We start from the raw sequence: 23,561 nt of genomic DNA, 5'->3' as shown, positions 1-23,561 counted from the left end.
AAAAAGAGAAAGTGTAAAAATTAAAATTGATGAATTTAGCAATCAAGGACATTTAATTGAAGAAAGTGAAAAATGTTTTACAAAAAATGTAATATACAGGGAAATTTTGTAAATTAAAGAATTATGAAATTGTATGAGAGCTAATAATAGCGGGTTAGCGGTGGGTACATTAGACATAAAAAAATTGAGTAAAATTTAAAAAAGGATATAATAATTAAGTAATAAAAAAAATATTTAAAGTATATATATTAACTAAAATAATGTTTTATATTTAAAAAATATAAAATTGTGTGGAAATTAAAATAAATAAGAAAATAAAAATAAAAATATATAATAAATATTTAAATATATGCGAAACGCGATGTAAAATAAAATATCTGGGAAAAAGAAATAGATAACATAGTAGTTATCCACAAAAAAATTTAAATATTTATTTTGGTATAAATTTCGTGACAGTCGGACAATAAATGTAGAAGTAGTTCGCGGTAATACAGAAAAAAGAATTAATTTTTTGTGTTAAAACGGATTTAATATAGGCTATATGAGGACCGCGCTTCGCGCGGTCCGAAAAGCTAGTATTATATATAGATGACATATAACTAGATAAGTGATTGCTTGATGGAACGATTATTTTAACGAGCGTGAAAAGAAAAGAAATATTATGACAGTTATTATGTAAAACAATTAACAGCCAAAGTCGTTTATTTTATGATTCGCATTAAGTTTGTTTTATCTTAATAGTTCTTAATTACACATTATTATTATTATAAGGAAGCGTATAAAAGGAACGTATTTATGTATTAGCAAGATTACTTATATTTTAAGTAATTTATACAGCTTAGGTAGAACGAACAGATCTGTACGTGACCAAGCTCGGAGAGAGACTACGTGATCGGCTGTCGGAGCCTTGTATCCCGACGTGTAAGAGCGCTGGAATGTGTTGTCGTAAAACTAGTAAACACTCCAGCAAACACCGATATATAATTGTTACTTATTTTCGTAGGAGGGTGAAAGGGTTATTGAAATTAAATCTCAAATATGAGATTATTTCATATTTTAAATCTTGGCCGTGACCAAGTAAAATTTGGTGCCTTGTGCACAGATACTTAATCCTAACGAAAAATTTAGTTTCGTTAGGATAACGCACTGTCATTCGCGAGTTGGCTCTTATTGCCTGTCTTATATCTTTAAATGTATATTTATAATTGTTACATTGCTATAATAAAACGGAATATAACAGGTAATATAACGTGTACATTACATGTAACACCCATGTTAGTTGTAATTTCCCACTCATAGATGTAACATTTTTAATATTACATATATTACATTGTAGTTATATTGTCATTATATCCCAAGATAGCACTGACTTATCAATATATCGATGTGCTATTTGGTATATAATTACAATATAACTACAATGTAATATATATTATATTAAAATGTTACATCTATAAGTGGGAAATTACAACTAACATGGATGTTACATGTAACATACACGTTATATTATTTGTTATATTCCGTTTTATTATAGCAATGTAACAATCATATATCGGTGTTTGCTGGGTAGATGTCAACAAAATAATATTAATGTTACGTATTTAACATAACGTTACAGTTATGTCATTAGAGTTATGTAGCATTAATAAAGTTTTTAAAATATAAATATTTACATCTTTAATATACGTAAATGTTACGTATTTCACATAACGTTACAATTATGTCATTAAAACTTTAGAGTACTAAACAACATAAGCGCATGCAATTGATTTTATGTGCTTTGATTTGATATATATTATTTTGAACAACTACTAAACTATTAACATTCGCAATGACAGTTGTTTGATATGAATATAACACAGTGCGAATCAAGACAACCAATCAGCAATGCAAAAAAGCGGCATCAATACATGCGAGCATCGACTTTACATGCCTTTTTTTACAAAGGATACGCATTTACATTGAACAAAATACATAAATGTTACGTATTTAACATAACGTTACAATTATGTCATTAAAATTACGTAGCATTTACGAAACTTTTAGAGTACCATATACACATTTACATTATAACCAAAATACATAAATGTTACATAACAAAGTAACGCTAAAATTACATAACAATTATACCATATGTAACAATCATAGATTTATTACGTTATTGACATAAACAATACGTCATAGTTTCGTTTTGCTGATCTATAACATATACATATAATAGAATACTATGTAATCTTTTCGTAAATGATTCTTGCGTGTTTACTGGAATACAGACACACACACACACACACACACACACACACACACACACACACACACACGCATATATATTGTGTGTGTGTGTGTATAAATATAAATATATATATATTGTAGACAAGTATATTTAAAGATTATATATAATATATATATATATATATATATATATATATATATATACAAATATACATATATGTGTATGTATATGAAATACATATGTATAAGAACTAAAAACCATTAATCTTAATAAAATTGTATTGTATAATATACGTATATTGTGCAATCAATTTATTATTAGCTTTTAATGTTGCATGTTTGTTATAGTTTAAAGGTCGATACGTGTTATATGACATAACAAAATATTCTTATATAATATATATGTATTCAGTTATATAGAATTTTTAATATTTTATATGAAAATAAGTATGTTTATATTTATGAAAGAATATTTTGCAAATTATTGTCACTATTACATAATATAAATTAAATATTATTATATATATTATAAATATTAATAGTATACATACTTAATATTTACAGTGTACCATATATTTCTTTCATATTGGAAAAGCATAATAACGTACAATGCATTATATATCTGGCCCATCTTCTACGGCGAAAATTATTCGGAAAGTTGTCAAATAAGAAAACGTAGTTGATAAATACTGTCAGATATATATATAAATAAATTATTTTTATTAATTGTATATATCATTAAAATGACTATAAAATATTAACAATTATAAATTATTTTAAATCTAGATATATATATATATATATATTAAATTATTCAGTATTTACTTTAAATGTGCGTACACAAACATATACTAATATAAACAAAAAAACACATTATTATTAGAGAATATTAATATTAGAGAAGAGGAATTATTCCGATAATTTTGGTGATACGGTATATTTTCTAAAGATTTATTCAAATACTAAGATTTTGATAAAAACAAAACATCGCACTACAACTATTTACTTTTAAGTTATTAATAAAAGTGAGTCAATATAATATAAAGTAAAATAAAGCTAAAATTAGCTTTTGTATTATTTTATATAATATATTATAAATAATTAGTAGAATCAAGATGAAAATATAAATTATTTAATTTCTCACAATATACATATATATAAAAATAATTTTTAATTTTATAATTTTAATAAAAAATATATTCTTATAAAAATTTGTGATTCTTTTATAATATAAATAATAATAATTATAATTTGAAAATAAAAAACTACTGTGGTCTAAGAATTTTTGCTTTGTTTGTTTTGTAAAAAAAATGATTAAAAATATTCATTAAATTATATCGCCAAAGATATCGGAATTATCTCATGACAATTTATTTATTCATTGAATGTTGTAGTAATAATATGATATGACTTACAGAAGCATAGTAATTAAGTGAAAGAGTTGGTAGCATGCATGGTACTGTTACAGATACGGGCTGTTGACATCGCGATACAACATACAATAAATCTTTTTGTAATGATACTTTTGTCTTATACCATAACGATTCGTATACAGCATGGCAAACATTATTGCTCTGAAACATTAAAATAAAATTACATCTTGATTATAATGCTATAAAATGCTTTTATTTTGAATTTGAATAAAGAGTAATTAGTATAATTATATGTACAGTACCTATAATAATGCTGATCATGATAGATATATTTTATATAAAAAAGAAATTTTGTGCATGCATGCACATATACATATGTACAAATATGCAGGGTGAGTCAGTTTAATCAACGCACGTCAATATCTCGTAGTAAGTAAGATGGAAAAAATGTCTCAAACAAGTTTTTTGATTATGAGGGGGACATAAGATGGTGTCATTGATTTAAACTGAACGTTTTACATTTACAGATATTTTACATTTTATGCCAAAAATTGTAAACTTTAAACTTCCCACACAACACATGTACGTCCTTTGGACGTCCAATATATGTCCTCACATGTCCCCCATTCGTGGGACGTCCAAAGTACGTTATTCGGACGTCCGATATATGTCCTCACATGTCCCCATTTGTGGGACGTCCAAAGTACGTTAGTCGGACGTCCTGTTAAAATTTCAACTGCGATGGACAGTTGTAGGACTTTAAAAAGACATATTCCGGACATCTTACAATATATCGAGTATATGTATACCCTGTAGTTGAAAACTTAATTTTTATCGATAACATTCGTTTAATACATATAAATTTTGGTTGTGTCTTTTTATATCCAAAATAAGACGTTTATTTTATGTCCTGTAGACATCCTCCGTTTAGTTCTGTGAGGACGTCTGAGCTGAAGATTCTAATTCTATTATTATTATTAATTATAATTTTCTTACAATAATTTTTATTTTTTACAATTTTTTTAGAGTGACTTTTAATCCTGATAATTTTAGGCGCTAGTGCGCAATGCGCTGCGCATGTCCTGGTCGGCCGGGTTCTCACGTGTCACAACATGTTTCGTGCTCGTGCTCTCGTGTGCCGCTCGTATCTCTCATACCTCGTGTTATTGAACAAAGAGATATTTATTGCAGAGAATATATAGAAAAGTCTTAGTGAAAATATCAAGAATACCGGATTCTGTGTAAGTCAGTGACGCACCGCCAAAATACTACTGAATGACAACAATCATAACCTCAGATTTTACAGTTTGTGTTGATTAAACGGTAAGTTATTTACTATCATTTTATCTCCTGTGCTTTTTGTACTTTCGTGTTATCAAGTTAAAATTTAATTAGATGTATTTCAATTGTCTGAATATTCGAATTGTTCAATAGCTCTCTTTCGTTTAATGTCCAACAGCTCAATCGTCTGACCGTTCGTTTGTCCGAAAAAAATTCCACTGTCGTGGAATTGAACAATCAGACGATTAAAATACCGTTAATTTTGTTTTTTTAAATGTCAAGAACTTATTTTTTGTTTATTAGTATACGTTACCGACTAGAGTAAAACATGCGTTAATAATAAAAAATGCTATTTTTGCACTTCAAATATGTATCAGCTATAGAGTCACTGTGTATTTTTACAAAGATTTTTCCCTTTTATGCAGAACTGAATATACTGTATGAAAACAAGTTGTTATAATGCAAGGAAAGATGTTTCATTTAACATAAGTATATATATGTATAAATTGTAATAGTCCAAAAAGTTCATTAATAAACAAAAATTCAATTTCTCTATAGTATTCGTTAAAAACAAAATCAGGTTTCAGCAACTAATTTTTTTATTATAACAATTTGTACGTAATTTTTACAAAATTAATTTTTAGAATTGTACATTTAGAATTGTACTGGTACATTTTTTATTTTTTATTTCATACTTAGTATTATTTTGTAAATAATGTAAATCTTCTTTACTTATTTTAAATTGTATACAAATGCTTTAATTTTTTTCGACGTGCTTAAGTGTGCAATTTTTTAAAAACAAAGTATATACATATATTATGTATATTTATTTATTATGTTCTGCAGTTCAACTCCTTTAACGTAAACATGCCAAAATCAAGGAAACCTACATTTTATAGTCGTCAGCATAAGAATAGACTTGTAAGACATGCAATACACGATTTTGAACTGAATAATATACAAGATCGTGATGAAGTGGATTATTTGACTGAACCTGACGCGGCACAGTCAAACATTGTAAATTACAGACAACTGCAGCAAAATTCAGATTCTTTGTCCGAGTTACATGAAAATAATGCAGATTATCAATTAATACAACAGGAAATAGCAATAGAAGAGGAAGAAAATGTTAATATAAATGAAAATATTAATGAAAATGTTGAATTTGGCATACCATCAGATGAATATGAATCAGATGAAGATGAAGATTTACTTGAGTCGGAACACGAAATCAATAATGAAATTAATATCGCTAGATTACGCAAAAATTTAGTGCAGTGGGTTCATGACAATAACATAAGTATATCCGCCGTAACTAATCTTTTGCGTGTATTAAAGAAAGAAGAAATTATGAGCTGCCTCCCAACAGATGGTCGAACACTTCTAAGGACTCCCAGGAAAGCAAACGTAATTGAAATGGAATACGGCCATTTCCGTTATTTTGGAATAGAAGAAGGCTTACGACATACTATGAAAAAATGTGATATCAGATGTATACCTGAAGAAATACATCTGTCTGTTAATGTAGATGGATTACCGCTTGTAAAAAGTTCCAGGAGCGGACTGTGGACTATTCTTGCAAGTTTTCGCAACTTTGTTGATAAGACACCTTTTCTCGTTGGAGCATTTCACGGATTTAAAAAGGCGCCATCTGCTGCTGTATTTTTACACGATTTTATCGAAGAAGCTCAAAATCTGATGCAAAATGGATTCAATTGGAAAGATAACAGGATTAAATTTTTTATTGATAACTTCATATGTGATGCGCCTGCAAGGGCTTATATTTCTTGCACAAAAGCTCACACTGGATACTATGGGTGTCCTAAATGTGAAACTAAAGGTATTTACAGAGGAAAAGTAGTGTTTCCAGAAATGAATGCTCCGTTACGTACCGCGGAATCATTTGTTAATCAAACTCAGCAGCAACATCACAATGAAGTAAGTCCCTTATTAAATATTATCAAGGACATGGTTTCGGACATACCTCACGATTATATGCACTTAGTTTTACTAGGACAAACGAAAAAAATGCTAAAGATAATGACAGGAAAATTAAATCCAATGAAACTGGGGGCTAAACAAGTTAGCGATATTTCAGAGAGACAAATTGCTTTAAGAAAATATATCCCGTTTGATTTTGCTCATAAACCAAGAGCATTATATGAGCTCGATCGTATGAAAGCGACTGAATTTCGAGAATTTATCTTGTACACTGGACCAATCGTATTGCGTAAAATTATACGACAAGATGTATATGAACATTTTCTTAAACTGTTTGTCGCAATATGTGTCTTAGCAACGCCTGAAATAAATGTGGAACAAAATAGATATGCAAAAAACTTATTGGAAGCATATTTTATGGATTTTATAAAATTGTACGGAGAAAACAACGTTACATATAATACCCACGGTTTGCTGCACCTCGCTGATGATGCTTTGAAATGGGGAGCATTAGATGAATTTTCAGCTTTTATTTTTGAAAATCAATTGCAGCAAATAAAAAAATTGATAAGAAAAACCAATAAACCTCTTGAACAACTGAGCAATAGAATATTTGAAATAAGAAAAAATCAAAATAATTTTTACAGTATTGATAATACCATTAATACATACAAATTAGGTGCTGAATGTTACAATGGATGTTTGATAAATGGATGCAGATCGCCTATGTACAAGAAGATCAAATTTAAACATTTTACAATTACTACAAAAACTCCTAATAATTACTGCATTATGACTGATGAGAGCATTGTTATGGTACAAAATATATGTCATATGAATAATGATATCGTAGTTATTGGAAAAATGTTGAAAAATGGAACATCTTTCTTTACTTCTCCTGCGCCTTCCACTTGCTTTGGAATTGTGCAATTTTCCAATATATACAGTTCCCTGCGAGCATTTTCAATTAATTAAAAAACAAAGCCGTCGTTTTACCTATTTTTGATGAACGTTATCAATCTGAACACCGCCGCAATATTGTAATTTTTCCACTTATTCATAGTCAAGAAAATGTTTAATATGTAAATATACGGCTCCTCAGAGATGACTTCATCAAAATTTTGCATCGTTCATTTTATGGAAGAAGATACTGTAGAGGTTGTACCAGATTTTTGGATTAAGGAATCAGCCGGAATATTGCAATGTCAGTGGCCTAATACATCTTTTCCAGCAAAGAGTGTTATTCGAAGAACAATTCCTCATCAAGATTGGCCAGTTTATCAATGCAGAATTCTTGGCACATTTGGTATGCAATTTAAAATACAGTTAATGATATTTATCATAAAGAAAATTTTGAAATATGTGTTTAGTAAATTTACTGCTTCTAAATGTTCAAATAGTTAATTTTTGCGTCCATTTACATGAATTGAAAATAACATAATCGTAATCACTTTTCAGATGATTACGACACAGCTCGTTTAAATTTAAAAGAGGCTGAAGTTTTGTCGGATTTTCCGTCGAAAAATGTTCAATCTAGCAAACGATCACATAAACGTAATCCTCGATATTTCAGTGACGATGATTCATTGAGCGATGAAGTGAACATTAAAAAGAAGAAACCAGGTTCCTCGCATAATCAGTCGGTTACCAAGACTTCCATATATGTGTCAGATTCAAGCAATTCATCAAACGAACAAAAAGAAAATAGAAGGCCAAATAAATCAAATATTCAATTACCTAAAGCTTTCGAAGATAAACACAAACAAGTGCAGAAGGCAATTCTTCCTTCCTATGAAGCACCGACAAAAAAGAGTGCAACTTTGCCCAAGTCATCTTATTCTTCATCATCAGAAGATTATCGTAAACATGTTGCTGAAGGTAAAAGTATAATTAACTTACTTATTTTCTAAGGCGTTAATAGAAGTTCAAAATTTACTGATAACGTTACATTTAAAAAAGTAAAACTTTAACAATAATAAATACTATAAATAGATATACTATAAATAATAATAAATATAATATAAAAATATAATATAATGTAAATATAAAAATAAATAAATAATATAAAAATAATAGATAGAACTTTAATAATAGATTAACATAAATTATGAATCAAACTCAAAATCACAATTTTTTTTATAAAATCCAAAAATGATTAGAGAATCAACAAATTATCTATAAAATATATACACACATTTCTTAAAATAAACAGTGAAATCCGAGATGCCACGCTTTCAAAAATAATCAGTTTTGAAAAAAAAGTTTCATATAAAGATTTCAGGACATTATAAATGAATTAGCTAGTAATATTAAATTGAATTCGGAGTTACAGTAAACAGTCATAATTTAATCTAGTTTTATCACATTATCTAGTTTAAAATCGTAAATGAATGAAAAAATTAAATCGAATAAATTAAAAAATTTTTAATTGGACATTTCGAGATGAAACTGACATATATTTATACGTATATGAATACATTTTATAATATTTTAAAAGTTTTAATTGAAATTTTTTTAAATGATATTGTTTCTTTTGAAATATTGAATCATAAAAAACAGTAAATTTTTGTTTCTACTTTAGACAATACTCGTCAAGAATGCAGTATGTGGGATAATCAAGAAGATCAACGAGCAAATTCGTCGATTAGTAAACTGAAATTCCAGACGTCATCATATATTGGTGAAACTGGTAAAATATCTATTCTGATACAATATATAACAAACACCTCATTAAAGACCAATTCAATCAAGCTCCAATAAATTAATCGATGATTACACAGAGTTGCCAATATAAAAAGTAAAACATATTTGACATTAGAAAAAGAGAAAGACGATTACATTAAAAATTCTGTTGATATATATAATACTGTAAGTTAATCGTCGATTAATTAATATAAACTTGGTCAAAGCAGCTCACGTATTTATTTATCAGAAAAAGCTAAGTATTTATAATTGTTAATATTTTATGAATATTACATAATTTCTTGTTTAGAATTCGAAAAGCGAATACTTTGTAGCATAACACGATTACAAATTGACGTCAGAGAAATTCGTGATGTTGTTGAAAAAATTTATGAAGAGAAGTATTTACGCAATACACCAGATGTCAAGAAATGTCCTCAAAGAAATATCCGAAACGCACAGGAAGAAGAATTGACAAACATTTTACCAGATTTTCCGTTAAAAACGTTAAATAATTGGCAGGAACTTGAAACATTATTGTCAAACAGCAAGACTGCGCGTGAACAGCTTGTAAGTAATCAAATGAAGTAACAATCTTAAAAATGAGATTCGACGCTACAGGTTGAATTAAATCTTTGATTCAGAAAAACATGTTTTTCAATCGTGGAGGAAAAAATGGTGGTGAGCATATTCGACGAATACTGCGAGCTATGTTTGAGCCATGTCTAGCCAAAAAAATATCCTGGCAAGGACTAAAAAATAATGAAAAATTTGATGGAACTCTAGTTTCATGTGTATTATTTGGTAAATATCATATGTATATTTAATAATTGATGACAAAAGTGGAATGTATATTATGTATTATATAATATTTGTAACTTTTTGTTAACAGATTCTGTAAAGCAACATTTTAAAATTGATGATAGGAACATAGAGTTAGCAATAATTAATTGGTTCCGCCGTTCATCTGAGAGGATCTCCAAAATTCCGGAAGACAATAATAGTGATACATAAAAGTATCTGACAAACAATTAATGTTATTATTTTTACGTGTCATTTTTAATATTTTATTTTTGTTTTTTAGTTTTTTAAAAAATGGCAATAAATTGCAAGTTTAAAGGTAGAGTAATGTGAAATATGATCACATTTGATGAAAAAAAACTTTCTTTTATAGCTTATTTTGTTAAGCATAATAATGCATTTTTTTTTATTTATATTAACACTGTTTACTTTGTTTGTATAGTATAGCAATGCATATCTTTTATTGATTATTTTGTTTGTATAATATATTGTAATGCATTCTTTTGTTGCTTACTTTGTTTATATAGTATATATATAGTTCACAGTTAACGCATGTAATTATGTATAAAACACAGTAACAAGTTTACAAAAAGTTTAGCCTAGAGCTTGATTAATAAATAAAATATCAATATGTTAACAATTTATTATTCTTCATAAGTCGATAGCCGAAACTTTCTATGATAAAATTTTCATAGATGTAAAAATTGAACTATATAACGTACTCTAGAATTCTGAAAACAGTAATGCATGGGTTATTTTCATATTTTACTACTCTAGAAATGATAAAGGAATTTAAATTGACAAAAAACACTGAAAGTTTATAAAAATTTACACATAATTGTATACGTTAACTTTGAACACTTTAATTGGAGTTTTTATTTTAATTTTTTTTATACTAAGTAAACTGCGTGAACATATAAAAAATAGCACGTCAGTAATATATTATTTTGTTTTTGTTACACTAACATAAATTTTATAAATAAACATATTGATAATTTTGATGAGCTACTGGTTATAATGCTGAAAGTAGTATACTTAAGATAATATTGCAAAAATTATATACATGTATTTTATTGATTTAAATAAATTCTAACTATCTAAATATATAATATGGTCTTAATAGTTTTCAATGAGCATTATTGAAACATTTGTTGCGTTCAGCAGAAAAAGCAGCTCATGCGGCGACTGTTGATTCTTTAATGTGATTATTTCCTTTAGTTCTTCGTTGGATCTAAACATAGAAACTAATCACATTAAAGAATTAATAAGCACTCATTGGCCGGTATTCATAGTCAGATCTTATATTTAAGATCGTCTTAAGATCTCGTTTAACCAATCAAATAGCCGTATAACGTCATTTGATTGGTTGAACGAGATCTTAAGACGATCTTAAATATAAGATCTGACTATGAATACTGGCCATTGTGCTCTTTTTCTGTTGAATGCAGTCATTATATCCACATAATTACATACTTTGGATGTCCGTAGTAAGCACTAAGGATATCCGCTGGACGTCCCATTTATAGCCTATGGATGTTGTTAGGCGGAACATAGGACATCCTTAATACATCCACAGGATGTACACGGGACGTCCATCGGATGTCCTTGGTGCTCGCTTCGGACATCCAAATTATGTTGTAATTACGTCTATGTGTTGTGTGGGTTACTTGTATGTCCCTCATCACTAAATTCACGTTTTTTAGATGGAACGATATACTAACTGTATGGTAAGATACTTCATCTCCAAACTGTGTCAAATCACAAAATTGAGTGCGTTTATATATATTGAGATTACGTATGTATAAATTGTTGATGTCCTATTTGTCTTGTATATTATCTATCTTATGTTTGCTAACATGTTTAAATCAAAATAAGATTCGCTCAGCAACCGGTATTTTTGTTAGAATTTAGGCCGTTTTTTTGTTCCTCGATATGTAACATTTCAGAGACAAGTCTCTTATGATATATAATTACATTCTCTATCTAGAATTTTTACGTTTTCCTAATCTATAGTATGATTTTCTTTTATTATGTGCTCAGAAATTATTTATGTGCTCAGGATTATTTAAACAATATATTGCAAAAATGATTTTCGGCAGGAAATAATGGCGCTATTTTATTCAACAGAGGAAATCACATGTTAATAATGTTCCATACAGACCGAAGATTGCAAGTGTCATAAAAACGCAAGAAAAAAACAATCAATGAACAGGGGATCGATTGTCTATTTGTGTCGATTTTTCTCACTTTTTGCACATTCATTTCACGTGAAGAAATACACGCGATTGGCTATGAGCAAGATGAAAATACGATATCTCTAGATTCACGGGAGCACAAACCATAGTGAACATTCCGTAAAGCGTATATGCATGCATATATGTTTCAGTGATACCTTTATCTTTATAACCTCTGCAGTTTGAACGGTGTGAATAAGAATGAATGTTACAGAGAAACAAAAAAAAATTATGTTAAATTTTATGAATAAACATTCGGATTTCGGTCGGGGGCGGATACATTTTTGAACATGCTTGAATAAAATTGACGCGACGTGTTATGAGAATTGATATAAAATAATACATTAATAAAAAAATAGTGTTTAAAAATCTTTTATTATAAAGTTAAGAAATGTACTGTGATAATCTTAATTATTAATTTATTATAAGATTATGAAATGTACTAATTTTATGCGATACAATTTATGTGATAAATATATATATAAATATATATATATATATATATATATATATAAATATATATCCTATTCAAAATACCATCGCACAATATTTCTTAATTCGTACTTCTTCTGCTTGCATTATATTTATATCATTAAATGGTATCGGCACTTCTCCTTTTTCCTCCAAATATACTTCATTTAATGGAATTCTCCATTTATAAGCAATATTATGTAAAACACAACATGCATTTACAATTAGAGCTGTAAAGAATAGATTTAAAAAATACCTTTTCTTATCTCAATTATGCACTATAATTATTTACATACCAGCAAATTCTGGTGTATAATGTAATGTCCTCTCTTTTAATACGTATTTTAATACGTATTTTAATCGCGCTCTACTCTACATAACATATAATGCAGTAGGATATACGACACATTTTGACATTATTCGACACAATAATTCTTGTCGAATAATCTCACGTGAAATATTTCGTGTTTTCACTATAGTGAAAATTAGCCAATCAACTGAATGCTCACTTTTGTCATTTTCACTAGGTTTTGAGATACACAATCGACCCCCAGTTCTATCCCGACTCTTTCCATGCCTAAACAAACTACAATGGCTCAAAACCGACTACTGAATCTGATTAAGAGTAATGATTATTGTGTGGTGAAGAAAAATTGTGAACAACTTCTTCTAATATATAATTAGATCGATATACCCAACCCTGATATATGCAATGTGTCAATAACTATTCCTAAAAAGCGAAATTAAAGAAACATATCAAAACGTATACATGGTTCAAGCACCATCTGAAATAGGTCAGAACAGTTGATACCCTGCCGAAAATGGTCGATTGATCGATTTTTAAGGTAATAATCTATTGTATTTCTAATAATCATATTAAATTTAACCTTCTGGGTCCCATAAAAAAGATTAATGCAGATGTCCTTTTTGTCTAATTTTTGTCTTCTCTTCTCATCGTCTCTTTTGTCCTCTTAAATTCTACACCAGACATTTGCACAGAAATAATTTTGGCCTGTGGTGCTCACCTACAAAGAAACCTGATTTAGGCAGCAGTGAGAACGACGACAACAAATTACTAACGGATTTCGAGGAAAGTTTGAGTTGCGCCGCGAACTCCGGGCACCTTCTCCACCATTTGTGTTCAGCTGGATGTGGAAAGTCTGGTGGTCAACGCGTTGCTGTAGTACCATCAATTCACGACATAGACGAAACCAGTACGTTTGTGGCGTTTCACAATCAACAACGTCTGTCCGTTCAGATCAGCGACAATTCGTTATGTTTTTCAATTAATTAATGATACAATTTTTCAAGAATTTGTGCAACATATGTCCTCTCTGATTCATAATGTTGTAATTATTGTATATTTGAATATTCCACAGGATATGGCAACGGGTGATGCTGCTGCGATTATTCCCAGCTACGCTGAAATCACCCTTTGCAATCTGGCATTCAAGACGTTGTGAATCATGGTAAATGCATGATTGATCGAAGTCTATTTATAAGAATATATTAGCAGACAATCAACTGATGCACTTTTATTGGTATGTTTGCGCTATTTGATATTTTATTAATTATGTACTATTTTCTGTAATATATATATATATATATATATATATATATATGAATACAAGCGATTTTAGATGGCAAAGATCTTCAAGTGCTTTACTATTTTACAAATACGCATCAGTGTTTATTCTTCCGCCAGAAATTGAATTCGGCGTAACGATAATAGCGTACAAAGCATAAAATAACTAGACAGAAGCTGATACTGAAATGAGACGATGTGATTGGTCGGCGTAAGTTACCGCAAGTTACGCGTACGCAAGTTACGCCTCATGTGACGGCACCCTAAGTCTATATATTTTACGTGTATGATATAAGTTCTGTCTTTCCAAATTATTTGATTTATGGATTTGTTAGCAAAACGATATTTGTATTGATAAAGACTGTCGTACAGTCGAAACGTTTACTAATTATCATTTTGATTGTATTATTTTCATGACTTAGAATAAATTGTTAACACCATACTAACTAGCTCGTTAAGTTGGCCTATTATTTTATAACTTATAATAATAATTTTTAAATAATTTGTGTAATATTCTGCATTATTATATAGATAGATTTGCGATCTTACTATAACTAAATTCCATACATTCTATGCTCTTCTTCCTCCCAGTGTCACTTTCTCCTCCTCTTTTTTCTCTCTTCTTTGTCCTTTCGAATTACCTCCGCCTCCTTTTTCCTTTTCTTCCTTTAACAAAAAACAAAACCTACTTCCTACTTCTCCACAATTCGTATCTTTTCTTCTGCCACTACCTCCTCTTTCGTTCCTCTCATACCCCTCTTCTACTCTCTTCTCCACCATCCATACCTTATTTCAGAGCTGTCCACATTTTGCTCTTTTCGGCCGATTTCCGAGATTCACCGCCCAGCGACCCCCACTCGCGCTCGAGGCCTTAGCAACGCGTTGACCGATAGCCGTAACTAATAGCGTTTTCGATTGGGGTGCACTAGCTGCACTGAATGTCAGGCGCGTGTTCGATTGGTAGTGCCAATGCGCACTTGACTAGTGTTGCGTGTTCGTTTGAACGCACAACACTCGCATAGTGCGCACTCAGTGCGCACTAAGTGGCACGAGATATTTTGACGGTGCCAGTTCAGTGCACTGGATGCATGCAAGCAGTAGGGCATTCTTTTGAACGAAAATTCGACATAATGAGCAATTCGGATTTGGCTCTCTTTAATATTTTTTAGTCTAAATAGCTATTAGTGGTAAGAGCAGTCGCCCGGAAAGTGAAAGACGCGGGTTCGATTCCCGCTTCAGCGACTTTTCGGACCTATATTTTTCGCGCCTATTTCTCCATATGTAAGTTCGAGGTTAATTAATATATGGAACTTTAGTAATCTCGTACCAAGAGATACAGTTCCGAATAATTAATTTTTGTAATTTTTCGTGCTATGGGTCTTAGGCCGATTTAGAAACCATCATATTTATATTGTTTATATTGAGAGCCGATAAAAAATATTTATTTCTAAGTTAATTCATATTTATTTAAAATTTCTTTACTTACGCACTCCAATTACAATCTGAGCAGTCAATTCACGCAGGTGATCGTTCGGTAAATGATGTCACGTGACTCGCAGATAATAGACGCAGTGGATGCGCTAATCACTGCATAAACGAATGCACCCTTTGCGGTTCAAAGATCTTGAATATGCGCCTGATATATATATGTATATTAATATTTTAACAATTTGATTGGAAGGGCGACATCATTTGGTCTTGCATTCACTTCAGATTTGATAAGTTTCTCGAAATCCTCACTGCTGTAGTTTGGTCTTTTTATAGTCAACAACTTCTCTTTCAATTGAAAAACTACCGGATGATGTGGGAATTGTCTATCAGCAATACTCGCTGTTGTCAACGGGAGCAGGTTAAGGTTAATAAAAGGTGCTCCCTGGTCCGTGCTGGTGAAGCCATAGTCAAATATCTGTAAAATAAGAAATATTAATATAACAATTTAATTATTTAGCAATAATAATTTTTTTTAATTTTTCACCTGTAATAACCATAAATTTTCTAATAACTGATTTTCTCAACACAAAATTTATATCGTTAGTACAATTACTTAAAATCCTAATAAATACACTAAGACTAATTATAAATGTGTCAATTTAAACGTATTTGTATAAAATACCTGTTTTATCTAATTGTACATTTCTCTGATCGCGGAATAATATATTTGTAGAGAGCTAACTTAAGGTAGTTCTATCGTTTTTCACAATTCTTACGAATTTTTAGAAATTTTAATATGTTGTAGACGGAGTTAATATCTATCGATTACGAAATTTTGAAGTCGATTCACCGTTTAGTTTAACAGTTATTTACAATTAAAAATAGCATTTTTTCTATACACCACGTAAAAGGATGGCATTTTCATCACATTTTAATATATAACAATAGAACGGATCTTACGATTTTAATAAAAAACCAGTGGGGTATACAATATGAGTGTGGGATTATTTAAAAAAAAAATCAATTTTTTCTACCGTTTAGTTTCAAAGATATTACTTTTTAAAGAAATGAATTTTTTTCCAAACGGAACATGGAGAGAAATTGCGATGATGATGTGTATTCACACATGAGCTGTTTCTATGTGAAGAGGTTCAGACTGTACAGATTCAACTAAAATTGTTGCTACGGTAACATTGTAATAAACATCGACATATAGAATGGACTGAGCATTGCGATATGTAAACGCGCGCCTGCTTTAGAGTGAGAGGTACTACATCTGAGGCCTATGTTTGTCTCTCTTGCAAGCTTCTGATTTGTTATTTCGTCCCCCTCCAGAATTCTAGCAGTAACATAGCATTAAATTTTTGACACCTCACCTTCGCCTACTCGCTTTGGAATAACGTGAAACGTTTATCTTTATCTTTAAAAATTAAAAAATGGTTTTAAGGTGTTTTGTGTGCAAAATTACGTATGATAAAAATAAAAAGGATATACAGATGCATAAGTAAGTACATTAAAAGTATTTTTTATAGGACATTATTGTAACACATTCTTTAAACATATTGTTTTAAAGCTGTATATAATTATATTATATATACGTAACTTGCATAGTTTTGTTAAATATATATTAAAATTATATATTATATAATAAAATTAAGATATGTAATAGTATGTAATAAAAATTGTGTAAAGTAAAATTATAAAAAGTTAGGTTAGATTATGCGTTTTACAAATAAGAGATATTTAGAACATTATTTTAAATATTTTGTAATATAATAATAATTGAATTATACAATATAAAGCTAGTAATACATTATCATTATTTTCAGAGTTCCAGAAAAAGAACACATAAAGAAATTGTGGTTATCTGCATTAAACATCAAGCAGATTAGTCCAAATGCAAGAGTGTGTTCAAAACATTTTAATAAAATATTAATATAATTAATAAAATATTATAATAATTATAATTAATAAAATATTAATATAAATATAATATAAATTAAAGCAAATTTATTGTTTATTTATAAATATATTAAATATATTAAAACAAATTTTAAAATAAATTCTAAAAAAATCTATTGACTACACATTTCATAGAAAAATGCACATGGTCCGCAATTTTTTTAGACGGCCCTGCAAAAAGAGAGACAAACATAGGCCTCAGATGTAGTACTTCTTACTCTAAAGCAGGCGCGCGCTTACCCATCGCGATGCTCAGTCCATTCTATATGTCGATGGTAATAAACGATGAATTTTCTTATCGATTAGAGGCAAAACTTTTAGTTGATATTGTAGCGATAGAACTACCTTAATGATTGGAAACAGCATGTGCAGTATATATGCGCATACGCAGTATATGTGAGCAATTGAAAAATAATTATTTTGTTATAATTAGTAAATAATCGACCAACAATCATTTCTAAAGACATAATTGGAATCAACAATCGATTTCCTATCGATTTGACGTATAATTAATTAAAATCTATTAAAATTGTATATTTAGGTAGGCTAATTTCACATTGATATTTCTTTTTTTAATAACAATCAAACTAATAACCAACAAAAGCTAAAATATGACCAACAATGATCAATAAAAGACCAACTATTGATTTCAATTATTGAAACTTTGGAAATCTAATTTTGGTAGGCTAACTTCACAGAACTGAAATTAGCTCTAATAAAAAAACTTATTATATTTTTTATTGTGTAAAAGCTGTGTACAAACTTTTCTGATTACTTGATATTAGGAATTGAATATTTTATTTTTACTTATACTGTATAACCATTCTTGGTAAAAATTAAATATTCAATTCTTAATATCAAGTAATCAGAAAAGTTTGTACACAGCTTTTGCAATAAAAAATATAATAAGTTTTTTTATTAGGGCCAATTTCACCAACCATGGTTAAGGTTAAACTGTACGTTTAGTATGTATATGCATGTGTAGTTACACTTAAGATCAGTACTCATGAGAAAATTCTAGTAATATAGCCAACGAATCACGATTGAGCATGGGCGGCGGCCATTTTACATATCTTCCGGCTAATTTTTAATATCTAAAAATATTTAATTAAAATTAATTGGATAACTCACAAACCTTTTTAATTGTACTTCAAAACTCTTCATACGAAATACAAACGATTCCGTAAAAAAATTTTTCAATATTTTGTTATATCGGCTAAATACATAGTGTAAAGAAGAACAATTTTTTATAATTATTCTAATTACTCACAAACATTTTTAATCTCACTTCAAACATCTTCATACGAAATACAAACGATTCCATAAGGAGATTTTTTTAAATTGCGTTGATTGTCGGCTAACTCAATACGAATTATGAATCCTCCCTTAGAGTGCGATATCGATGTATCGATACGTCGCTTAAAGATGCAATATTGATACATTGATACATCGATTAAAAGTTTTTGGAAGTTCGATATCTCGAAATTCGAAATTTTACGAATGCCGCGAGTTGGTGAATATTTTCCTTTGTGTGGTAACGGCGGCTTCCATCTTGAAAGACCACCCCGGTGCCGAAAGACGAATTTATTCCTGTCCGCGTCTGTCTGTTCGCGTCCGCGTTGATCCGATCCGGTCGTAGGGATTCGGCGTCGCGACGCTTTCAAGATTTTTGTGTAAATCGATCGCGATTCGAGTCGCTGGACAACCACGTGAGAATATACGAAAATGCAGGGCACCATAATCGAGAACCTGAGCGGCAAGAAGCTCTCAGTGCTGGTGATGCTTTTGATCATCGCACAAATTGTTTGTTTTCTGATAGGCGGCTTGATTGGTAAGCAATTTGTTAAGCAAATTAATTCTTGCATCATTAATAACTATGCTTACAGGTGTCTTTGTTAATATTATAAGAAATGTGTATTATGTTCTAAGTATATATTTCTTCTTTTTTTTTCTTTTGTATTTTTTTGCATTTTATTTTATATATAGCTTTTATGTGATAAAGTAGTAATGAAAAACTGGTTTTCATAAATTTTAGGAATATATTTATTTGATGTTTTTGCTGCTAAGTGTGAAAATTTTCTTTTATAATTTATTGTACTCATATTATTAATATAAAATTGAAATTAATACAAGTAATGGAAATAAATAAAATAAAATATATAAGATGTTATATTTGGGATAAATTTGTGTAAAAAAATATATAGTAAAATATGTGTAGACATGTTTTTTCTTTTTTCCAGCACCTACACCTGCTAGTAGCCAAAACATTCTTGGTACACCGTGCGAAGATATTAGTGTTAATGGATCTGATCAAAATGAATGGTTTTATTCTAGAGGAAATGATTCTTGTACTCAAGTCGACATGCAACACTTAGAGTTGGCAGATCAAATTAATTATCAGCAAGCATACCAAGTTGTGTATACATTTCAGGTACATAATTTATAGAATTATATTATAAAATAATACTATTTGACTATAAAAAATATACTATAAATACATTCTTTCTAGATGCCTATACCTCGGAACGGTATAATACTCGATTATTCGAGATGGCAACAAAATTTGATAGGAGTTTTACAAGTGGATATATCGTATAACAGCCAGATTGAAATTGGTAATATAACAGTTATTAACATTTTATTAACATTTTAATTATTAATTATTATTCTGACATTTTATTTTATTTTTAGCTCCTAGGACAATAATAACATTGGATGCACGACTAGCTTATCGAAATGAGGGTGATCCGGAAGATGTATGGAAACCATATGCTGCTTCTACTGTAGAAAGAATTTTAGATTGCAGTATAGATAAGGTAAACATGTCTGATATTTAGTACTACTATTTCAAGCTTGTACTTTATACATGCTTATATATAATCATATATGAATATAAAAACATAATGCTGTAATTTTTTTCTAGCCACTAGAAAAGTATAATTACAATTGTCATGTCATACCATTGTTTGAATTGGGATCTTTGTATCATGATTATTACTTATTAAATATTCGTCTTCCCTCTGACACTAAAAACCAGGGATTGGGACATGTTGATTTATGGCTTACAGTGAGTATAAAAATGTAAAATTTTAGTATAGTGCTAATAAAATTTTAATTATTAAACTTGATATATTTATGATGTAGGCTATTAATCAAAACGGTGGATTCACGAAAGTGTGGGTGAGTCTAAAGACCGTTTATTTCCCTATAGTACTACTAGTTTTGGCTTGGTATTGGAGAAGAGTGTACATGCTATCTAGATCGCCCGCACTTTTGGAATATATGCTCTTGGCTTTGGGTTCTGCCTTAACATTTCTAAATCGTACGTTTATTACTTTATATATTACACATTTCTAAATTCTTCTGTTTATCACGATAATTATTTATAAATTTTTTTTATATTATAATTTTAGTGCCTTTGGAATACTTGACACTTGCTTTTGATATGCCCTTTATGCTATTGTTGGGTGATATTCGACAAGGAGTATTTTATGCGACATTGTTATCATTCTGGCTCGTATTTGCTGGTGAACATTTAATGGTAAGAAAATCTTAATTATTATTTGCAATTCTTATTGTCATAATTATATTAGGATAATCATATAATCATAAACTATTTTTTTTCATGTATGCATCTTATTCTTCATTAGATTCAGGTGAGCTTTTTTATCTATTATAATTAATCTTTATTCTCATTGAAAGATATTAAAAATTTTATAATGTCCATTTTAGGAGGGTGAACAAAGTAATTCATTAAAATGTTATTGGCGACATCTCTCTGCAGTAGGTACTGGATGTCTCTCACTATTTATATTTGATATGTGTGAACGTGGTGTACAATTGAGAAATCCATTCTATTCAATTTGGGTCACCGATATTGGAACGAAATTAGCAGTATCCTTTTCTTTAAATTGCTTTTTATACTTTAAAATCTTCAAAAATACATCTAAAATAATTTTCCAAATTTGTTTTCCTGAATAAACGATAGCTATCCTTTATTATCTTAGCTGGTATCTCGGCCGGAATATACCTGTTATTCTTATTTTATATGATATGGAAAGTATTTATGAACATTAGCGCAAAGAGGGCTGTTTTACCCAGTATGAGCTCAGCACGACGTCTACATTACGAAGGAGTTATATATCGTTTCAAATTCTTGATGATTGCTACGTTATTATGCGCATCCTTAACTGTTGTTGGTTTTATATTAGGACAGGTAAAAAATTGATGAAATATTTGATTACATATAAATTATATTAATTAATATGAAATTAATATCATGTAACATTTTTTCTGACATAGGTTGCAGAAGGTCAGTGGAAATGGGATGAAGATTTACAGTTGGAAATGACTTCTGCCTTTTTCACTGGTGTATATGGTATGTGGAACATTTACATCATTGCATTATTATGTCTCTACGCTCCTTCTCATAAGCAATGGCCAATTGAACCATCTGGTAAGTACATATTTATATTTTTAATATTAGGATATATTTGAGATTTGTTATGTTCTGTGCTTGTGTTAATATTGAATTTTAAATTTGATCCAAACTGTTCTGACATATTTATTCTACTATAGAATAAGCAAAGATATATTTCAACTTTCCAGAGAACAGTATTAGCGAGGAAATCGAATTTTCCCCTTTGCCAACTGATCCTAATGAAATGGTGTCTCTAACTGCGTTTGCACGAAAAACAGCAATAGAATAAAGTACATATTTATATTTATGTACATTTGTAAGAAGCAGGAAGAGATGGCAATTTCTTATACTTAATGTACTTAACTGTTATAATTAGAATTTATAAATAGAACTGTATTAGATTTTTCACTATTTATTAGGAACGCAGTGACTGATAATATTTTTTATGGTAACAATTTTATATGCCAAATTCAATTATTTATTGCTCCCAATGTTTTTGTATGTTATATACCTCTATTTATAGTATTATATTATCTATAATAGACGAAAATATATAAGTCATTTCATCTTTCTATTAGTATATGTCATAAGCACAAGCCCTAGAATGAATATGATCTACTTTTATACATTACTTATAAAATCATAAATCATTTATAGCATAATGCACACAATGTGCATATATATATATATATATATATATATATATATATATATATATATATGTGTATGTATGTATGTATGTATGTGTGTGTGTATTATATTGAAACAAAAACTGATGTATAACAATTTAAATTGTGTACTTAGAAATATATTGAAAAAATCACGAGTATAATAGTAGATATAAATCATGTTTTATTTTAATATATTTTCTTTAACATGAAATTATTGTTATATGAATATTTTTACATTTCTAGAGTACTTAAATTTGGTAAAAATAGTAAATAAACAATCAAACGTTTTTGAATCAAATATTTTATATGCAGATATGATGAGATGACTTTATGTAGAAAGAGCAAATAACTCTTTTATAACTGAGAAATAAGATTTAGATAAACATATATAATTTATATAGTTATATATAATATATATATATATATATATATATATATATATATATATATATAATATTATTATATTACATTATATAA

The 23,561-nt window shown here is 29.1% G+C and overlaps 3 protein-coding genes and 1 long non-coding RNA gene across 8 annotated transcripts; 3 read left to right on the top strand and 1 right to left on the bottom strand.

The window, feature by feature from the left end:
* Window positions 1–2,788: 2,788 nt before the first annotated feature.
* Window positions 2,789–4,387, bottom strand: LOC146720775 (uncharacterized). Its single transcript, XM_085488042.1, has 3 exons — window positions 4,283–4,387; window positions 3,633–3,806; window positions 2,789–2,921 (listed from the first exon to the last, which is right to left on the bottom strand). The coding sequence occupies exons 1-3, from the start codon at window positions 4,385–4,387 to the stop codon at window positions 2,847–2,849; spliced, it is 354 nt and encodes a 117-aa protein (XP_085344168.1). The 3' UTR covers window positions 2,789–2,846.
* A 313-nt stretch (window positions 4,388–4,700) lies between these two features.
* LOC114935506 (uncharacterized) lies at window positions 4,701–11,419 on the top strand. Of its 5 annotated transcripts, none has more exons than XM_029308359.2 (7): window positions 4,701–4,928; window positions 7,930–8,133; window positions 8,286–8,705; window positions 9,409–9,516; window positions 9,820–10,079; window positions 10,154–10,313; window positions 10,402–11,419. In XM_029308359.2, exons 2-7 carry the CDS (start codon window positions 7,932–7,934, stop codon window positions 10,521–10,523), a joined length of 1,272 nt encoding a protein of 423 aa, XP_029164192.2. In that variant the 5' UTR covers window positions 4,701–4,928; window positions 7,930–7,931; the 3' UTR covers window positions 10,524–11,419. The 5 variants fall into 5 exon arrangements, with proteins under 5 accessions (XP_029164192.2, XP_029164193.2, XP_029164194.2 ...); XM_029308360.2 differs by having other exon boundaries at window positions 7,891–8,133; XM_085488038.1 differs by lacking the exon at window positions 4,701–4,928 and having other exon boundaries at window positions 8,044–8,133; window positions 8,401–8,705.
* Window positions 11,420–13,071: 1,652 nt separating this feature from the next.
* Window positions 13,072–14,953, top strand: LOC114935507 (uncharacterized). The gene is made up of 3 exons (XR_014925950.1): window positions 13,072–13,860; window positions 14,015–14,556; window positions 14,647–14,953. It is a non-coding gene; the product is annotated as an uncharacterized LOC114935507 (long non-coding RNA).
* Window positions 14,954–19,505: 4,552 nt separating this feature from the next.
* On the top strand, window positions 19,506–22,985 carry wls (Wnt ligand secretion mediator). Its single transcript, XM_085488033.1, has 11 exons — window positions 19,506–19,824; window positions 20,234–20,424; window positions 20,503–20,608; window positions 20,685–20,809; window positions 20,917–21,060; window positions 21,138–21,315; window positions 21,407–21,534; window positions 21,726–21,887; window positions 21,982–22,209; window positions 22,296–22,449; window positions 22,602–22,985. The coding sequence occupies exons 1-11, from the start codon at window positions 19,719–19,721 to the stop codon at window positions 22,700–22,702; spliced, it is 1,623 nt and encodes a 540-aa protein (XP_085344159.1). The 5' UTR covers window positions 19,506–19,718; the 3' UTR covers window positions 22,703–22,985.
* Window positions 22,986–23,561: the final 576 nt, after the last annotated feature.

Source organism: Nylanderia fulva, unplaced genomic scaffold (genome assembly GCF_048542155.1).
Source record: "Nylanderia fulva isolate GAGA-0341 unplaced genomic scaffold, ASM4854215v1 Scaffold61, whole genome shotgun sequence".
Taxonomy (NCBI): Eukaryota; Metazoa; Arthropoda; class Insecta; order Hymenoptera; family Formicidae; genus Nylanderia; species Nylanderia fulva.
Note: the sequence above shows the minus strand (reverse complement) of the source record. Positions and strands in the feature narration are given on the sequence as shown.